Raw genomic sequence first — 20,323 nt, forward strand, 5'->3', positions numbered from 1 at the left:
AGTTTCTTGTCATTTTAGAAAGAGAAACTCATGTTATATGCAGTCTTTTGACAGCTGAAGATTTACTTATCCTGCTGAGAGCTGCAGCAGCATTTTTAACTGAGATTAAAAACCTTCTTTTAGGCAGTTAGCTTTGGAAGAAAAATTGGTTTGGAAGAAAAATGAGCAAATATATGACAATGTGAGGAAGGTATTCAGTCTACCTAGCAACATTATGACTTTCTGTTAAAACAATAATAGAGGAGAATTACACCCGGGATGCCACAGGGATCTTTTTCAGAGACGGTGAAGAGCTAGCGCTGTTGTCTAGACTCAAGGGGTGTATGAGTTGCAAAACCGGAACGATTAAGCTGAATCAGCAGCTGAATCAGCAGCTGAATCCTGGCGATTAACATGCTGTGATTTGTTGTGACTGTGGTAATTATGTAAGATGAGATGGTTTAGAGGAGACATTTATTTTTTTTTATATTTTGAAACTTAGAAGAAACTTAGAATGTGCCTAAAAATAAACCCTTAGCCAGCTCGGTTGAATTTGGGGTGGGAAACATGTGAGAACGTGGTTTGCATTGTCAGAGTCCTGGCAGCAGCAGACTGTAAAAACCTCAACATGTATGAAGTTTTTGCTCAGATGTTTAAACTGCATTGCAATAATTCAGACATGACAAAAGCATAAATCATTTTTCGACTATAATTACGAAGGTACAACATTGGGCAAAACTCAATTTGACCTTCTCTGCAATTGATCCACAACAGCTACACTTTTCCTTTGATCTAAAGACATTAACATAACATAAGTAATGGGCTAACCCATCTGCTAAACTTGTCAGGTCATGCAATCATTCATCGACAAAAGAAAATGCCAGAAATATTTTTTGTCTATTCTTTCAGGGTCTTGTTTGATAGTTCACACAACCTGCTTGTTTCAAATATGATAAGATAAAAATAAAAGAAGTGGTTTTCCTTCCAGGATAGGACATTACTGTAATATGACACCGCTTTATCCCAAGTGCTTTCAATTCTTGACTCTTCCCATTTCAAGTTTGCTCTCGGAATCCTGGCAGCAGCAGACTTTACCCAAGAGAAACACTCTATGCTTGAAACAAAGGTCTCTGCTTGCCACCACACGTTATCATTACATATCTGGTATGTGTGAGGCAGCTTGAGTGTTAGTTGTGTATTTGAATATACTTCTACACGATGAATTATGCAATCATAAGTTATTTCACAGTCACATGAAAATGTTGGACACTGTTTGTATTTTAATAAATCTGCGTTTTTTGTCGTTTATTTACCTTTTTCTTTGCCAGTGTTCAACAATGACACCAAAAAATACCTTCAAGATTTCCATTTGCCACAAAGCGACTGGGTGTGTCCAAAGAGGCGTTGAAAAACAAGAAAAAGTGAAACTAATTCTTCAGCGAACGCTGTTTACTCAGAATAAGGAAACGCATAGAAAGTCCTCTTTTAGTTTAGAAATCAAAAATGGCTGAATTTTCATATCCGCTGTATTTTGAGGCCAGATATTTAACAGACAGAGAGAAGGAAAAGGTCAGGAGACACTTTCTGAAAAGAAGAGACTCCGGGGGAGGCGACTGTGAAGAGATTGAAAAGGTGGGAGACAACGTCTATAAAGTCTGCTTCAAGGAACAAGAAGGTACGCACTGATATTTGGCTTAAATAAGAGCAAGCATGCAAATTTAAAACATAGAGTATTTATATTCTCTTTCATCTTCTAGACCAAGAAAGGGTTTTAAAGAGGAAAACTCATACGATTAGTCTTCCTGGGGAAGATCTACAGCTGACCGTGATTCCCAGCAGTTCACCACAGACCCAGGATCAGCCATCGACAAACCAGTCACAAGTGAGCTCTAGTTTATTGCAATAAAATAAAATACATAATCAGGGTGAAACCTGAACGGGGCATGGTGTTGTTGACTAAACATACCAGTTTTAACCTGGTAGTGCACACTTTCTTTGAAGGGGTGTGCATACTGACATGACACTGTCATAAACATAAAGAAGTCTTAATGAATATTTTACTGTTGTCATTAAATATCATTTGGTAAATAATCCATCCATCCATCCATCCATTTTCTTCCGCTTATCCGGGATCGGGTCGCGGGGGCAGCAGCTTCAGAAGGGAGGCCCAGACTTCCCTCTCCCCAGCCACTTCTTCCAGCTCCTCCGGGGGAATCCCAAGGCGTTCCCAGGCCAGCCGAGAGACGTAATCCCTCCAGCGTGTCCTGGGTCTTCCCCGAGGCCTCCTCCCGGTGGGACATGCCCGGAACACCTCACCAGGGAGGCGTCCAGGAGGCATCCTTACCAGATGCCCGAGCCACCTCAACTGGCTCCTCTCGACGTGGAGGAGCAGCGGCTCTACTCTGAGTCCCTCCCGGATGACCGAGCTTCTCACCCTATCTCTAAGGGAGAGCCCAGCCACCCTGCGGAGGAAACCCATTTCGGCCGCTTGTACCCGTGATCTCGTTCTTTCGGTCATGACCCAAAGCTCATGACCATAGATGAGGGTGGGAACGTAGATTGACCGGTAAATCGAGAGCTTCGCTTTTTGGCTCAGCTCTCTCTTCACCACGACGGACCGGTACAGCGCCCGCTTCACAGTAGACGCTGCCCCAATCCGCCTGTCGATCTCCCGTTCCCTTCTTCCCTCATTTGTGAACAAGATCCCCAGATACTTAAACTCCTCCACTTGAGGCAGGACGACCCCCCTGACCCGGAGAAGGCACTCTACCCTTTTCCGGCTCAAGACCATGGCCTCGGATTTGGAGGCACTGAGCCTCATCCCGGCCGCTTCACACTCGGCTGCGAACCGCTCCAGTGAGAGCTGCAGATCACGTTCCGATGAAGCCAACAGGACCACATCATCCGCAAAAAGCAGAGATGCGATCCTAAGGCCACCAAAATGGATCCCCTCAACACCTCGGCTGCGCCTAGAAATTCTGTCCATAAAAGTAATGAACAGAATCTGTGACAAAGGGCAGCCTTGGCGGAGTCCAACTCTCACCGGAAACGAGCCCGACTTACTGCCGGCAATGCGGACCAGACTCTGACACCGGTCATACAGGGACCTGACAGCCCGTATCAAAGGGCCCAGTACCCCATACTCCCGGAGTACCCCCCACAGGGCCCCCCGAGGGACACGGTCTAACGCCTTCTCCAAGTCCACAAAACACATGTAGACTAGTTGGGCGAACTCCCATGCACCCTCCAGGACCCCGCTGAGGGTGTAGAGCTGGTCCAGTGTTCCACGACCAGGACGAAAACCACACTGCTCTTCCTGAATCCGAGGTTCGACTATCCGACGGACCCTCCTCTCCAGGACCCCTGAATAGACCTTACCAGGGAGGCTTAAGAGTGTGATCCCCCTGTAATTAAAGCACACCCTCCTGTCCCCCTTTTTAAACAGGGGGACCACCACCCCAGTCTGCCAGTCCAGGGGAACTGCCCCCGATGTCCATGCGATATTGCAGAGTCGCGTTAGCCAACACAACCCCGCAACATCCAGAGCCTTAAGGAACTCTGGGCGGATCTCATCCACCCCCGGGGCCCTGCCACCGAGGAGCTTTTTGACCACCTCGGCGACCTCGTCCCCAGAGATTGGAGAGCCCAGCCCAGAGTCCCCATGCTCAGCTTCCTCACCAGAAGGCATGTTGGTGGGATTGAGGAGGTCTTCGAAGTATTCCGCCCACCGGCCCACAACGTCCCGAGTTGAGGTCAGCAGCGCACCATCCCCACTATAAACAGTGTTGGTGCTGCAATGACACTTTTATTACAAAAATAAAATTTTAAAAATAAATATAAAATAAAAATAAAATAAAAAATAAATTCCTTGAAATGTCTTTGTTATGACAACTTGACATTAACCAAGAATCATCTGTTATAAATATGTCATAAGTTATTAATTATCACTATGTAAAACATATTCATGTAAAATGTATGTATTTTTGTGTATTATTACATTACCCTGTCATTCATTGCTTCTCTTAACTGTGACAGTCACAAGATCATTATCATTAATATTTTCCCTTATGGATTGGTCTAAGATGTCATTGTTAACCTGTCAGACGTTTAACAACACAATCATTAATATTCCCCCTAACCTCAAATAAAGTGGAACAAGTAGGACCAATTATAAATACATCATTAAATGTTATTACACTGACAAAAGCTACCATAAGAGTCCTTACTAATCTCAAGTAAAGTGGAACAAGTAGCAGCAGTTATAAAGATGTAATTGCGTATTACACTGTCAAATGCTATAACAGTCAGTGCTTGTGTTCTTTGCTTTGGCAATAGCCACATGAAGACTCGTTTTAGCCTAAGGACACAAGGGGGTGGGCGTGGGTGGAGGGCCAAAGGACGCTAATGAAGACATGCTACAGGTGAGGAGGATGCTAATAAATATTCATAAAGACTTCATGCTTTTGTCAACAGTCTTATACACACCCCTTCAAATAAAGTGTTATCCGTGTTTGTCTGGATTTTCCTTTAAGTTTTATTTTCAACTGATCAGACCAGTTTTTCTTATGAATTTTAGTCACACAACTGTAAAGTAAATATTCAGTGACTATGGTGTTGAGTAGTAACTTGTACAATCTTTGTTTTTGTTAGAGATAATGACAAAACAAAGTGCCTTGCAAAATGTATTCGTACATCTCATTTTGTCACATTACAAACCTGAACAATATTTGTGGGATTTTTTTGTGATTGACCTAAAGTTGTATTTGTTAAGTGTAATAAAAATTATGATTTTTCAGCTTCTTGCAAAACAAATTTCTAATTGGTGTGAAACATGTGGCCACCAAGTGGTGCCATCAATTTTAGATGCACGGAAACTGAAAACAGCAACGCCACCTAGGAATAAAAAAAATGTCATAATCACGGGGGATGCCAGATGTAGTAAGAAATTGTAATTTCTTATAATTACAATTTCAGATGTGTTCCACTGTAGTGGAACACATCAAGTCAATTCTTTTAGTCAGCCTCCTGCAACTGCTCAGCTCCCGAATCCTCCGTCACTCGATTTTCCAGTGACTGCCCAGTCGGGGTTCCTCTGGGCCTTGTACTCCAGCGATTCCAAACGTTTGGTCCTGTGCCCTGTTTACCAGACGTGGTCACCTGGACAACTACGCATTTTCCAGCTCTGTATGATCCACTGGAACTGGCTCCACATCTCCTGGATCAGATGCACGCTACGGCCCCCCGCTTTGAGTACTCTTAGTCAGGCTGCTCTGCCGATCGACTTGTTTCCAGCAGCCGGCGATAGCTGGTTGTTGGTACGGCCAGGTTCTGGATGAGAGGTTTCAAAACAAAGAAACCACTACAAACACTCATGAAGTCACACTTACTCATTGGAATTCCCTCCACCTATTTGTGTAAGTCTCAGCATAGCACACCCAAAAGTAATGAATGGGGGGGACGAGAGGGGAAATGATCATTTTCCTTATACTACTTTGTGTTGGTCTATCACATAAAATCCCAATAAATGCATAACAGTTTTTTGGAAATAAAATGTGGAAAGGTTTCCTGGGTCACTGTGTTTTCTAATGAATTTTGTCTGTGTCTACTTTTTTGTTACATAACAAATTCATTAATTTTGCTGTTTTGGTCTTTCAGACGACGACTAAAGTCGGCACAAAAGGTCTTGAGAAGACTTTCAAGACAGACATCTTTCTCTTATTCTACATGAGAGACAACTCTAAAGCTTACAAAACACTGCAGAAGCAGTTGTCTGCAATCGGCTGTTCAATACAGCTAGATTTTGAGGAAGAACAGGCAGTGGTGAGAGGGAACATAGAAAAGGGGCCCGGAGGAGCTTTTGGTGGCGCAGCAGAAAACTTGGAGCTACAAGTGGACCGGACCTTCATCAATTTCATTGAGGCCTACACCTGCCATCATGTCCTTGAGCCCAAAAAAGTCAAGAAGGTTCTACAGGATCCCTTCTTTGTGTCTGATGATGTGAGAGTGTACTCAGAGAGTGGCTATGCTGTGGTTGTAGGGGAGACAGATGTAGTGAAGGACAAGATTGCGGTTCTGGAGAAAAGCATACCAATTCGCAAAGAACAGCCGGTTGTGGAGAAGCAGTTCAAGCTGATTGAGGAGGAGTTCAACCGAGAGATGAGTGCAAGTTGTCCAGAGGTTAAAATCAGCAGGGCCTCTAACATCATTATCTTAGAAGGTCCTGAAGATAAGGTGCAGCTTGGTGCAGCCAAACTTAATGAACTGATTAAGAAAATACAAGAAAAGAGGGTTAATCTTTCCAGTGATTTATTAGACTTCATGGCCACCAGCAGCGTCATCTCCAAGTACCAAACACGGTTTGAGCAAAGTCTCAGAAGCCCAGTGTCCCTGGAGGTCGGGTCGGAACTGGTTCTGTCCAGTTTGTCTTTGGATGCTCTGAGGGAAGCAGAGGCGACGGTGCTGAGAGATCTGAATGAGTCCAGTGTGACTCTTCAAGGTGCTGCAGCTGTGGCTCCAGATCTAGACAGACTCAAGGAAATCCTCGACAAAGCCAAGAGCGAGGAAAACTGTGGCGAGCTAAGAGAGAGTGTTAGCTTCCTTCCTGGATCCAGTGGTACAACCAAAATGAAGCTGGTGGGCTACAGTGAACATGTGAACAAGCTTAGAGAGCTTCTTTATCACTACCAGGCAAATCAGGTTTCAACTGAAGAGGTCATCAATCTGCAGTGTCCTGAACTTGTTGACTGCTTTGATAAAATGTTAGAAATTATTGGCATGAAGCAGACCGAGGGTGTGTACCTGAAAAAGGACCTTTTGGGAAACTTGATAGTAAGCGGTATGAAAGACGGGATCAACAGGACAATTGTGAAGGTTAATTCAAACCTGCATGACACCCTCACGAGAGGGAGGGAGGAGGACGAATTGTTCGCACGTGTGATGTGGTGCATCCTGGGGAAAAATGGAAACTGGGAAAGAGTCCCCAAAAAGGCCAATTACAACCTGGAAATGAGGGATGTTGCAGGAGGAATTGTGGATGCACACGGAGTCTTGTGGCAAGTGGATCTTCGAAACCTAGCAGTATCTGCAGGACACAAAACAAATCTCAAACGACTTGAGAACCTGGAAGGTGAGAAAAGCAGATTTGTGAAGTATGTCAGAAGCTACTTTTTCCCAGCATTTTGCAAAATGCCTGTTATTGCTGGGTTGTGTGTCAGTTAACTAATTTGGTAAAATTACCTTCCTCGTTTTTCATTCAATGTCAAAGCTGTGGATAAATGTAATTTGTAAACTTAGAAACAATCGTTCTGAATATTCTTATTTTATAACACAGGTTCACTAAATAGAAAAAAAAAATTCTCTAATTTTCTGATCTAATATATTTTCCAGACTTCGTTTTTCCTTTGGAATGGGACAGCATGGCGTACGGCGAGGTGATGAAGAGGGTAACGTTGCAACCTTGTACACCAGAATACAGGAGAGTGAAGCAGGGATTCAAACGAACTGCCAACCAAACTATAATCAAGGTCGGTGGTTTCCTTTAGGAATCAATTTACAGTTTTTAAAAATTAACTTTGCTGCTGCTTACCTCAGAAGTTTCCTTAATATGTTTTTCTCCTGGTTTTTGTATTAACTTTGACCCAAATACCTAAAAAAAAATTTCACCTAATCAGTCACTACATGTTCGGTCCTACTCATTGATGACACGAGTAAGGCTGAACATGTGGAGTACAACCCTGGACATGATTCCCTACTACTTAAATTTACCTAAAAGCATACCTCAATGATTACAAGTGTGGTCAACAGTTGAAGAAATGGTGCTTTAACAGTTTTTCTCTGTTACTTGTTAGATTGAGCGAGTGCAGAGCATTCATCGACGACGTGTTTATGAGGCACAGAAGACACAAATATTTGAAAAGAACAAACAGGAGGGAGGAGCAAATGAAAAGTTTCTATACCATGGGACAACGGAGGACAATTGTGACTCCATCATGAAAACTGGCTTCAACAGGCGCTTCTGTGGGCAAAATGGTAAAACTATCTTATATAGTCTAAACCAGGGGTGGGCAATCCTGGTCCTCGAGGGCTGGTGTCCTGCAACTCTTAGATGTCTCCCTGGTCCAACACACTTGAATCCAATAGCTGAATTGCCTTCTAAGTGCAGTCAGGTTCTACAGAGTCCTGCTAACAACCTCATTATGTGACTCAGGTGTGTTGATGTTGAGACACGTCTAAAAGTTGCAGGAGACCGGCCCTCAAGACCTGGAGCTGCCCACCCCTGGTCTAAACCATGCATTATATCTTACAGCTTTTATAAATTGCAATAGTGATGTGTACCTTAAAAGTAGCCAAGAAATTAGTAAATAAAAAGGAAAACCTGTTCAGCAAGTATGTCTTTGTTATAGTTTGCTAAAATCTTTATTTTCTCGGTCTCATAGCAACAAAATATGGAGAGGGAACCCACTTTGCTGTAGATGCCAGCTACTCCACAAACTCCGCCTATTCCAGACCTGCTGCTGACGGCTCTCAGATGATGTTTGTGGTTAGAGTCCTGACGGGCGTCTACACTCTGGGCCAAAGCGGCATGAAGGTTCCTCCGCCTCGCGATGACCAGCAGCCTCATATACTATACGACAGCGTGGTGGATAAAATGGACAGACCCAACATGTTTGTCGTGTTCCACGATGACCAAGCTTATCCGGACTACCTCATCACCTTCAAGCAATGACCCTGAAATCGTCTCATGGTCCTTTCAAAGTTAGAGTGAAATAATGGTTTTTGGGTAACATTAGGTTAAAATTAGAAGAAATACAGATTTCACTGAACTGTACTAAAACCTCAAATGTGTTGATACTTAAGCTAGACTTTGTTGTAACCTTTGAAAGCTGTCTTTATTATTATTTTATCAGATTTTCTGAAGGTCCTATGGTGATTTCCTTTTAACTCGTTTGGCTCATAAAATTAGAGGTGGAACCAGTTCACACACATTTCAACAAATAATAAAACAGTTAAAAGTTTTACTATGATTACATATATGGTATGTGGGACGCAGCTTGAGTATTACTTGTGTGCAAATATATTTCTTCTACTCAGTCAATGTAGGGATATTACAAAATTGCACGTTATGTCATAGCCACATGAGATGTTATATGCTGTGTTTGTACATTAATAAATATTATCAAGATCAGTGGGTATTATTGTCTTTTATTTACTTTGTAATTTGCCAGTGTTCAACAGTGACACCAGGAAATACCTTCAAGTTTTCCATTTCCCGAACTGTGACTGGACTGGGTGTGTCACAAGCATGATGGGGAGGTGACAAATAACAGAAAGTGAAACTAGCTCTTTAGTAAACGCTGTTTACTCAGATTACGGACAAGCACAGAAAGTCCTCTCTCAGTTTAGAAGTCAAAAATGGCTGAATATCCATATCCGCTGTATTTTGAGGCCAGATATTTAACAGACAGAGAGAAGGAAAAGGTCAGGAGACACTTTCAGAAAAGAAGAGACTCCGGGGGAGGCGACTGTGGGGGGATTGAAAAGGTGGGAGACAACGTCTATAAAGTCTGCTTCAAGGAACAAGAAGGTATGCACTGATATTTGGCTTAAATAAGATCATGCATGCAAATTTAAAACGGACATTATTAATATTCTTTTTCATCTTCTAGACCAGGAAAGGGTTTTAAAGAGGAAAACTCATACGATTAGTCTTCCTGGGGGAGATCTACACCTGACCGTGACTCGGAGCAGTTCACCACAGACCCAGGATCAGCCATCGACAAGCCAATCACAAGTGAGATCTAGTTTATTGCAAATATATATATATATTTTTTTATATAACCAGAATAAAACCTCAACAGGGCCTAGTGTTGTTAACTAAACATACCAGTGCATATTTGTCTTGATTTTTCTTTTGGTTTCATTTTCAACTGCTCAGACCAGTTCTCCTTATGTTTCTGACTTTGGTGGATTTGAGTCACAAAACTGGAAAGTAAATATTCAATGACGATAGTGTTTAGTATTAACTTGCGCAATCTTTATTTATGTAAGAGAAATATTTCAATATTTCACAAACACAATACAAAATACCTTGCAAAATGTATCCATACATCTTATTTTGTCACAATATAAACATGAACTTGAATTTATATTTTTGAGACTTTATATGATTGACTAGTTCAAAGTCATATTGTTAAGTGTAATGAAAATTACATATGATTTTTCAGATTCTTACAAAGTAAATCTCTGACAAGTGTGACACATGGGTATTCAGCCTCCTTGTAGAACCTCATTTGTAGAACCATTTTTTTGCTGCCACAGTTTCTGGGTCCATGTTGCTGCTGAATTTGCACATCTAGGAGACAAAATGTTTTGCCCACTTTTATTTTTTTTTTAAATGGCTGACGCTCAGCTAGACCAGATGGGCAGCATGTGTGATGAGCAAGTCTGAAGTGTTGCCACAGACTCTCTATTGGATTTAAATCTGGAAATTGACTGGACTGTTCTATGCGTTGTTCTGAAGCAGGTCCAAACCAATTGAGCTACTAGATGCATCCTTGCTTCAACACACCTGAATCAACATACTGTGTTTTTCATTTAGGCAAAGAAGCTCAGTTTTGATGTCTAATGACCAGATCACCCTTTTCCTCATGTTTGATCAATCCTCCACATGATTTGTGGAAAATTGGAAATGAGCTGCTTTTACATATAGAGTACACAAATGATGTCTACAGTCATGGACAGTCATGTTATTTTGGGTTGCAGTTTTCTACATTCTTTCAATTCTTCCAATTCTTTCAAAGATAATGGATTGAGCAGATCTATGAGTGACGTTCCAGTCTTGGGGTACTGCTTTATAACCTAACTTTGAGTTAAACCTGTCTAGAACTTTCTCACAAACCCCATCTTCCATGATCCCTGGTCTTCATGATGTTTGTTCTCTGATGATCAGAGAACAGGGAACAAAAGTTTGTCTTCAGGTTTGTCTGAAGATTTCAGACACTTTTCTTGTACTACTTTGTGTTGATCTATCACATAAAACCCCAATAAATACATTATTGTTTTTGGAAATAAAATGTGGTTAGGTTTCCCAAGGTGCGATGTTTTTGCTAATGAATTTTGTCTGTGTCCACTTTTCCGCTATGTAACAAATTCATTAATTTTTCTGTTTTGCTCTTTCAGACAACTACTAAAGTCGGCACAAAAGGTCTTGAGAAGATTTTCAGGACAGACATCTTTCTCTTGTTCTACATGAGAGACAACCCTAAAGCTTACAAAATACTGCAGAAGCAGTTGTCTGCAATCGGCTGTTCAATACAGCTAGATTTTGAGGAAGAAGAGGCAGTGGTGAGGGGGAACATAGAAAAGGGGCCTGGAGGAGCTTTTGATGGTGCAGCAGAAAACTGGGAGCTACAAGTCGGCCGGACCTTCATCAGTTTCATTGAGGCCTACACCTGCCATCATGTCCTTGAGCCCAAACAAGTCAAGAAGGTTCTACAGGATCCCTTCTTTGTGTCTGATGATGTGAGAGTGTACTCAGAGAGTGGCTATGCTGTGGTTGTAGGGGAGACAGATGTAGTGAAGGACAAGATTGCGGTTCTGGAGAAAAGCATACCAATTCGCAAAGAGCAGCCGGTTGTGGAGAAGCGGTTCAAGATGATTGAGGAGGAGTTCAACCGAGAGATGAGTGCAAGTTGTCCAGAGGTTAAAATCAGCAGGGCCTCTAACATCATCATCTTAGAAGGTCCTGAAGATAAGGTGCAGCTTGGTGCAGCCAAACTTAACGAACTGATGAAGAAGATACAAGAAAAGAGGGTTAATCTTTCAAATGATTTATTAGACTTCATGGCAACTAGCATCGTCATCTCCAAGTACCAAACACGGTTTGAGCAAAGTCTCAGAAGCCCAGTGTCCCTGGAGGTCGGGTCGGAACTGGTTCTGTCCAGTTTGTCTTCGGATGCTCTGAGGGAAGCAGAGACGACGGTGCTGAGAGATCTGAATGAGTCCAGTGTGACTCTTCAGGGTGCTGCAGCTGTGGCTCCAGATCTAGACAGACTCAAGGAAATCCTCGACAAAGCCAAGAGCGAGGAAAACCTTGGCGAGCCAAGAGTGAACTTTAGCTTCCTTCCTGGATCCAGTGGCACTTCATCATCCAGAGTGAAGCTGGTGGGCTACACTGAACATGTGAACAAGCTTAAAGAGCTTATTTATTCTTTCCAGGCAAATCAGGTTTCAACTCAAGAGGTTATCAGTCTGCAGTATCCTGAACTTGTTGACTGCTTTGATAAAATCTTAGAAATACTTGGCATGAAGCAGACCAATGTGACACTCAAAGCCTCCCCTTTTCCAAATCCTTGTGTTCTTTTGTCTGGTCCTCGTTCGCGGGTTCAGGAGACCAAACAAACCCTTGGGTCAGCTCTGGCCAGCATGACGATGGACAAAATGGTTCTGGATGGTCCTGGGGTGCTGCAGTACTTCCAAGGAGCTGGTAAAGTCAGCAAAGAGCTGGTTGAAACTTCCTGTCATGTGATTATTAGGGAACAACAAGTTGTTAGCTCACCAATTGTGGCAACCAAACAGCGAAGCCTCAGCAGCATCACACCAAGACCGTCAACTCCCAGGACTCGCTTCAGCACTGTTGGAGACAGTCCAGTCAAAATCAACCTAAAAATCAAGATTGGCAGCTTAGAGAAAGAGCAGGTTTGACCATTTCCCTTTATTTTCTTTCTCACATTTGGCAGGATGTGAGAAAGAATGTCTCACATCCTGCCAATGTCAGGATGTCTGACATTGGCAGTAATGTCCGACATCCTGACATTACTGGCCCGATATCGTCAGGTTGTCAGTTTTCCATTAATGCTATTTCTAAACGTTTCCACAGGTGAACGTTTTGGTCGTCCCCACACATGGCAGGCAGCTGTCTTCAACAAATATTGGCAAATCATTGCTTGTGAAAGGCGGAGATGTGGTCAAATCAAAGTTCAACTTATTGGCTGCAAATTCTTCCCTCATTCCTGGTGATGTTCTGGAGGTCGGTGCCAGCGCCTCTCTGGGTTGCTCCAAGATATTCTGCATGGAGTGCCTGGCTTGGGACGGAGTTGGAGGAAGAGGAGTCCAGGTGAGGAATCAGAACCCCAAAAATCAAGAACTATTTATGGAGAGAATAATCCACGGTTTCAAGTGGCTGAAATTAGCATCCTTCATAAGGTGACTAGCCTCAAAAAAGACAGATTGAGTCGCTCTCTGGGACAGGATCAGCTTGGACTCATTGATTGATTGTGGAGTTTTTGGTATCTAATCAGGATAACTACTATGTTATGTAAATCACACTATGTAAATCAGAAGATTTCAAGTCTGATAGCAGAGGGACACCCCTAGTAAAGGAAGGTCCATGTATGCCGTCTGGCCTGTGGATCTTATTAACACAGGGAAATATTTTATTCTTGTCTTTCAGGCTCTTTCTAGGGGGCTAAGAAGATGTTTGGACCTCTGTGCAGAGAAGGGCTTCAGTTCAGTGGCCATTCCTGTTATCGGGCCTGGACTTCTCCTAAAATACCCCTTGAGTGAAGCTGTTCAAATTCTGAAGGAAAGCATTCGCCAATTCGCATTGTCTGACCGATGTGGGAATCTCACCACCATCCACATCGTCATAAAACCGGGCTATCCAGACTCTGAGGAGGTAACTCTTAAAGGCAAAGTATGGAGTTTAAATAAATGTTATAAAACATTTATTATTGATTTTAATTATTTCCAGAGCTACCATGAAGTATACAAACATCTCAGCTCAATCATGAACCAGAGAGGCAGAGGTAAACCAGACTTTATTGGCAGTTCATAATTTTGTAGCATATAAACATTTTATTGGCATCAAACTTCAAGACGGTTTCTTTCTCTCAGCGCTCTTCGGATCCCTCACCAGTGACCTCGATGACATCAACATCACTGTAGGAGGCGGGGTCAAACTGCAATTGGTGTTCGGCGACATCACTAACGAGACTACAGACGTTGTGGTGAACACCACCGACTTTGTCAACTTCTACAATGGTAGGTGATCAACTGCAGGAGGAGAGCATTTGAAGGTCAAAGTCCAAGGAAGGAACTGTAGCTGTAAAGCTGTTTGTTTACACACACATATTACTGAGCAGAAAAGAGGATGAATAAATACATATGCACTTAAAATCATGGCAGCAGCAATAGATAGTTGTCAAAAACAGAATAAGAACAGGTCATTCGATTCGGCCTAATCAGTATTTACCCTTTAAACATGCTTGAGACGATTTCCTGGATTTTGATTGGTTTTCAAGAAGTAGGCGGTGTCAGGCAAACTGAACCTCCAAATGGGACTAAATGTGTGGAGACATGAGGCTTTAAGCTCCATTACTGAATTTGACCATCATAAGATCTCAAAAATCAGCTTGTGGCTTATCAGACCGTATTAAAATGTTCAGTTTATGATCTTTAATTAAACTAAAATAACTCATGCAATTTGTTGGCGTAATTACCATGCAGTATAATAAAAAGCTATTTAAATTTCTCAGATGTCTAAGCACATATGAAACGTCCCCCAGGAGACAAATTGGCTTATAGTCAGAGCAAAATTTTCCACAAAAGAACAAAAGATGATATCATTATGTACCTAAATGAGTAAAGCACCTGGAACACAACACATGAAACAACCAACATTATTTAAAACATAATCAAAAGTTTTTGGTTTGCCATCTAATCTCAGTAAATACCATTAGTTAATTTAAAAAAATGTTACACAATGGTTAACAAATCGGATTATGTTATCTGCATGAATATTTATTGGACTTTGTGTTGTTTTATTGTTATTGATAATAGAATAACTGAATAAAAAGCTGGAGGTGATTTAAATTTTTTCTTTTTGATTATCAACATTAGGAAGTTTACAGAGAAATTAAAATAGTGTTACTTTTAAAAAGGATTTTAAATGGCACTTTATCAAGTCGAATTCCTTATTAAAAATGTAAATTGATTGTTACCCTTTGTGAAACAAGTCTTGGCTCTGCTTTCACATCAGCAAAGAAAACATATTAATGTACATTATTATTTATTACAGAGGGAGTCTGCAAAGACATTTTAACCGTAGCTGGATCAGTGGTGGAAGCTCAGCTGAAAGCAGGTAAGAGAGGAGAATTGGCCAAGTGTTTTAAAGCAACACACAGTTCAGATAGTTTGTTCTTGTGGTGATCTCCTGTGCTTTGTGTGTACAGCGAAAGTGAGCCGAGGAAAAGTTTTTGTGACATCGCCTGGACTGTTTCCCTGTAAAGCCATCTTACATGTATGTGGAGAGAAAGATGCAAGCCTTGTTGAAACTCTTGTGCCCAGCATCATTGACTACTGTGAAAACCAGGGATTTAGCTCTGTAGCGATTCCTGCCATCTGTGCAGGTAAGTATATTGTGTTTCTTTAGAGAACACATAATAAATGTTGCAGTGTGTGGCTGAACTCTGTGTGAACAATCTGTTTCTGCAGGAGCCGGTGGGCTGGACCCTGCAGTCGTTGCAGGTGCAATCCTGAGAGGAATCCAAACTGCCGCATCATCTGGTCCTTTTTACAGCCTCACCTCCATCCGACTGGTCCTGATTAAAATCAACGTCTTCTTAGCTTTTAAAGAAGAAGCAACACAGATGTTCCCCACTTCTGGAAGAAAATGTAACAGAACTATTTTCACAAATAACTTCCTGCTAGTGTGTCTCTTGATGGTTTAAATATTATGTTTGGACTTTTCACAAATGTCTTTGACTTGTCTTCCAGCACCACCATTTCAGGCGCCTCAGGTACAACAGCAAGCACCTTTATCTCTGGTTGCCGACCTCAGCATATATGATACCGTTCCTGTGAGTGAGCCATCGACATTCCTGTTCCTGGGTCTTACCAGAAAGGAAGTTAATGATGCCATGGAAAAAATGAAGAATCTTTATAAGAGTCAGTGTACCGAACACACCTTCCCCAAAGAGCAGCTAGACAGTCTCAACGCAGACGACATGTTAGATCTGCAGCAGCTGGTGAGGATGGAGGGTCTGTACATGAAGAAGGATCCGTCTGGAAACCTGATGGTGAACGGCATGAAAGACGGGGTCAACAGGGCAATTGTGAAGTTCAATTCAAACCTGCACGGTAACCTCAAGAGAGAGGTGAGAGGGAGGGAGGAGGACGATTTGTACACACGTGTGATGTGGTGCATCCTGGGGAAAAATGGAAACTGGGACAGACTCCCCAAAACAGCCAATTATAACCTGGAAAGGAAGGATGTTGCAGGAGGAATTACGGATGCATACAGAGTCTTGTGGAAAGTGGATCTACAAAACTTAACGGTCTCGTCTAAAGGGCACAAAACAAACCTCAAACGACTTGAGAATCTGGAAGGTGAGAAAATTAGATTTTAAAAGTATCTATGAAGTATGTCAGAAACTATTTTTACCCAGCATTTTGCAAAATGCTTATTGCTGTGTTGTGTGTCAGCTAGTTAATTTGCTGTTATTACATCTTCATTTTTGTTAAAGCCCTTGTCCTTTTTCTTTAAATATACATGTATATATATTTCCATGTATTACACTAAGTAGTGACTACTACAGCATTTACACTCAAATATCATATTACTAGATTTTGACAATATAACTGATTAATATAACTTTTGTTTATTCCTCTCATTCAGTGTGAAAGCTGTGGTTAAATCTTAGTTGTAAACTTAGAAACAATCCTACTGGATATCCTTGTTTTATAGCACAGGTTCATTAACTGGAAAAAAGATAGGTTCTAATTTTCTGGTCTAATATATTTTCCAGACTTCATTTTCCCTTTGGAATGGGACAACATGATGCATGGCGAGGTGATGAAGAGGGTAGTGCTGCAGTCTTCTTCACCAGAATACAAGAGAGTGAAGCAGGGATTCAAACTAACTGCTAAACAAACTGTAATGAAGGTCGGTGACTTCCATTAAGAATTTACAATTTTTAAAAATTGACTTTGTTGCTGCTTACCTCAGGAGTGATTTAGAGTTTTACGTTTTTGATGGCTATCCTTAATTTTTTTTCTCTGTTTCTCTTGTTAGATTGAGCGAGTGCAGAGCATTCATCTACGACGTGCTTATGAGGCGCAGAAGAAAAAAATATTTGAAAAGAACAAACAGGAGGGAGGAGCAAATGAAAAGTTTCTATACCATGGGACAACGGAGGACAACTGTGACTCCATCATGAAAACTGGCTTCAACAGGCGCTTCTGTGGGCAAAACGGTAAAACTATCTTATATAGTCTAAACCATGCATTATATCTTACAGCTTTTATACATTAAAAAGGTGATGTCTATCTTAAAAGTAGACAAGAAATTAGTAAATAAAAGGATTGTTCAGCAAGTATCTCTTTGCTATAGTTTACTACAGTCTTTATTTATTTTTGTCTGTCTCAGCAACAAGCTTTGGAGAGGGAACCTACTTTGCTGTAAATGCCAGCTACTCCACCCATCCCACCTACTCCAGACCTGCTGCTGACGGCTCCCAGATGATGTTTGTGGTTAGAGTCCTGACGGGCGTCTACACTCTGGGCCAAAGCGGCATGAAGGTTCCTCCGCCTCGCGATGACCAGCAGCCTCATATACTATACGACAGCGTGGTGGATAAAATGGACAGACCCAACATGTTTGTCGTGTTCCACGATGACCAAGCTTACCCGGACTACCTCATCACCTTCAAGCAATGACCCTGAAAATGTCTCGTGGTCCTGTCAAAGTTAGAGTGAATTAATTGTTTCTGGGTAATATTAGGTTAAAAAAAATATTTCCTGGATTACCGGAAAACCTCAAATCTATTGATCCTTTAACTTATTGTAACCATGATTATTATTTTATCAGATTTTTGAGAGATCTATGTTGATTTTCCTTTGATTTCTTAGATGAACCTGTTAAAAAGATCTTTTGAAACTTATCTGCCTGTCAGATAGACACAATTTATTGAAACCTTTTTGACCGAATCTGTAAAAAGAAATAGCAAATAAAACAATCTTAAATACATCTTGAATAAATCTTAAACAGCTTCAACAGGGTTATTCCCAAGAGAGCTGAAAACCTGACATAAAACACATGGTCAATAAAGACCTTGTGTCTGATCTTTGCTACACATTTTACCATTTCTTAAACATATGACATCCAGATATTGCAAATCTATTTTCAATAGTTTAGATGCCTCAGAGAAAACGAGAAAAAAGCAGACTCAACAGAAGCAAAATTAAATACGAGTGATTTAGCGATTTTGCATAGTACTGTAAATAAAAATGAGCAAACACAAAATAAAAGCAATAAAAATGTCAATTCCATATTTTTTTGACTATAAGCTCTACTTTTCCCCGCTTTGAATCATGTGGCTTATCGCCTGGTGCGGCTTTTCTGTGGATTTTTCTTCAGCCACCAGGGGGCTCTTTAGCAGGAAGTGAATCATTGGAAGTCACAATTGGAAATCAAAGAAGAAAGCGCTAGTTTTCTTTTAGAACAAGCACATGCAAGAAGCAGGCACGACGGAGAAATGTCTTCAAACTCTTACCCCCTCATTATGGAAACAACACGAAGAAAAAGATCCCACTTTTAAGTTGAGGAGTATCGATCTGGCAGTACAGGAGGGAAATAGAGCCGCTGGGTGTGAACGAATCCATGGTTCGGCGTTGGAGACACAGGGCTGCGTTCTTAATAGCAGATTGATAGAAAACCGAGAGCGGCGGAGATACCAGCGGCCTATATATGTACGTTTCCAGTTTGTTTGTTTTTTAACTTAGTACATGCACTTTATAGTAAGGTGCACACTATAGTTCGGAAAATACGGTACTAATTACTGTTTACATGAATGAATCTAAAAAGTGCCACTGATTTTTAACCACATGGTTTAAGGTTTGCATTACCTTGTTCTGTTGGGTGGGGACTTTCTCAACAAATCAAGTTTTTCTAATGCACTTTAAGGCTGTACAGTAAAATGTTTGTAAAAACTATATATTTTTTTCTGAACTTAAGTTCCATAAAAAGTAGTTGTGCCATGGGTCAACTTGATCTTTTCCCCTCCTGCTTAATCTGACCGTCTTGATGTCTTGATTTAGTACAGGAAATGCATTTATTCTCTGAATAAAAGTTCTCAAAACAACATGTACAGTGTTGGTGACTTTTTAGGCTATTGTGTTGCTCTGTTTATTTGAGAGATATCCTCAACTACATTGGACTGTATTTTACAAGACAAAAACAGACAATTTTCATTTCTAATTCCGAATGTTGGATTGCTTTAAATCAGTAAAACTGTGTGTTATCTGAGTATATCTTAGAAAAATTGGAAAATCATGAAAAAGGGAGCGGTTTCTTGTCATTTTAGAAACGTTCAAGTAGACTCATTCAGACTCATAGATTGAAGTATTTCAAGTTTTTGTTTCTTGTTATTTTGACAGACTGCTAAAAATAAACAATATTTGGTGTGTCAGAAAATTGTCTTGGAATGTTATGTAAGATTAGTAAAAAATAATGCACATTTTTAACAGAAACCTCCGGTAAACGTTCAGTTCTAAGCACTTGGATTTGCATGAATTGCTGCATCCCTGTGACGGGATGGAGGCGATCAGCATGTTGTTCTGCGGTCATGGGAGCTCAGGCTGCTTTAGTTGCCATTTTCAGATGATCTGCATTGTTTGGTCTGCTGTCTCTGATTTTCCTGTTTTACAATGCTCCACAGATTCAGAGCGTTTTGCTGACCAATCAAGGTTTATAATTTCACCAGTTTTTGTCTCGGGAGGTACTAGTCATATTTACTTTTTATTGATACAATCTACTAATTTGCTCCATCTTGTCTTTTGCCGTTTCATTCATCCTGGAACATCAGTCATTGTTACATCGCCCGTCTCCTGGAGACCTTCTCGGGATGTAGCGATGGCATTAAGACTCCTCCAGTGAAGAGTGGCTGAATCCAGTGCTTCACAGCTGAATGATGTCCAACTTGCCAATTAAAGGGCTGCAGCACACTGGTCAGTTTTTAACTGTACTGTGAAAACTTTGTGGAGAGTAAGATGAAGACACTAACAGTATAAGTTACTTTTTAGGGAAAATGGTTTGCCTTAGATTATTATCGATCCTAAAAACACATTTATGTAAACTTGACTTTTAAAAAGTGGATTTTGTGCACTAAGTCGGATCATTATACTGTTACGGTAAGACACTTAGATCGTTTTATTACCAGGAAGACCCGTTGTAAAATGGAGAACTCACTGCAGGGTTAATGACTGAGTTTTATGAGGTTAGTGACATCCTGGCTTTTCCACTCTGTCTCTGACTCACACAGTCTGATGCGGTAAAAATAAGCAAAAC

The 20,323-nt window shown here is 41.2% G+C and overlaps 1 protein-coding gene across 2 annotated transcripts; it reads left to right on the forward strand.

Annotated features, from left to right (window-relative positions):
* The first annotated feature begins 1,105 nt into the window (after nucleotides 1-1,105).
* On the forward strand, nucleotides 1,106-19,120 carry LOC103476165 (protein mono-ADP-ribosyltransferase PARP14-like). 2 transcript variants are annotated; one of them, XM_081599212.1, is made up of 14 exons: nucleotides 1,106-1,654; nucleotides 1,737-1,861; nucleotides 11,158-12,675; nucleotides 12,857-13,093; nucleotides 13,430-13,654; nucleotides 13,730-13,784; nucleotides 13,873-14,019; nucleotides 15,056-15,118; nucleotides 15,210-15,386; nucleotides 15,472-15,651; nucleotides 15,754-16,365; nucleotides 16,785-16,921; nucleotides 17,051-17,231; nucleotides 17,405-19,120. In XM_081599212.1, the coding sequence occupies exons 1-14, from the start codon at nucleotides 1,483-1,485 to the stop codon at nucleotides 17,692-17,694; spliced, it is 4,119 nt and encodes a 1,372-aa protein (XP_081455338.1). In that variant the 5' UTR covers nucleotides 1,106-1,482; the 3' UTR covers nucleotides 17,695-19,120. The 2 variants fall into 2 exon arrangements, with proteins under 2 accessions (XP_081455338.1, XP_081455337.1); XM_081599211.1 differs by lacking the exons at nucleotides 1,106-1,654; nucleotides 1,737-1,861 and adding exons at nucleotides 9,309-9,562; nucleotides 9,645-9,769.
* Nucleotides 19,121-20,323: the final 1,203 nt, after the last annotated feature.

Source organism: Poecilia reticulata, chromosome 18 (genome assembly GCF_904066995.2).
Source record: "Poecilia reticulata chromosome 18, P_reticulata-male-v2, whole genome shotgun sequence".
Lineage (NCBI taxonomy): Eukaryota > Metazoa > Chordata > Actinopteri > Cyprinodontiformes > Poeciliidae > Poecilia > Poecilia reticulata.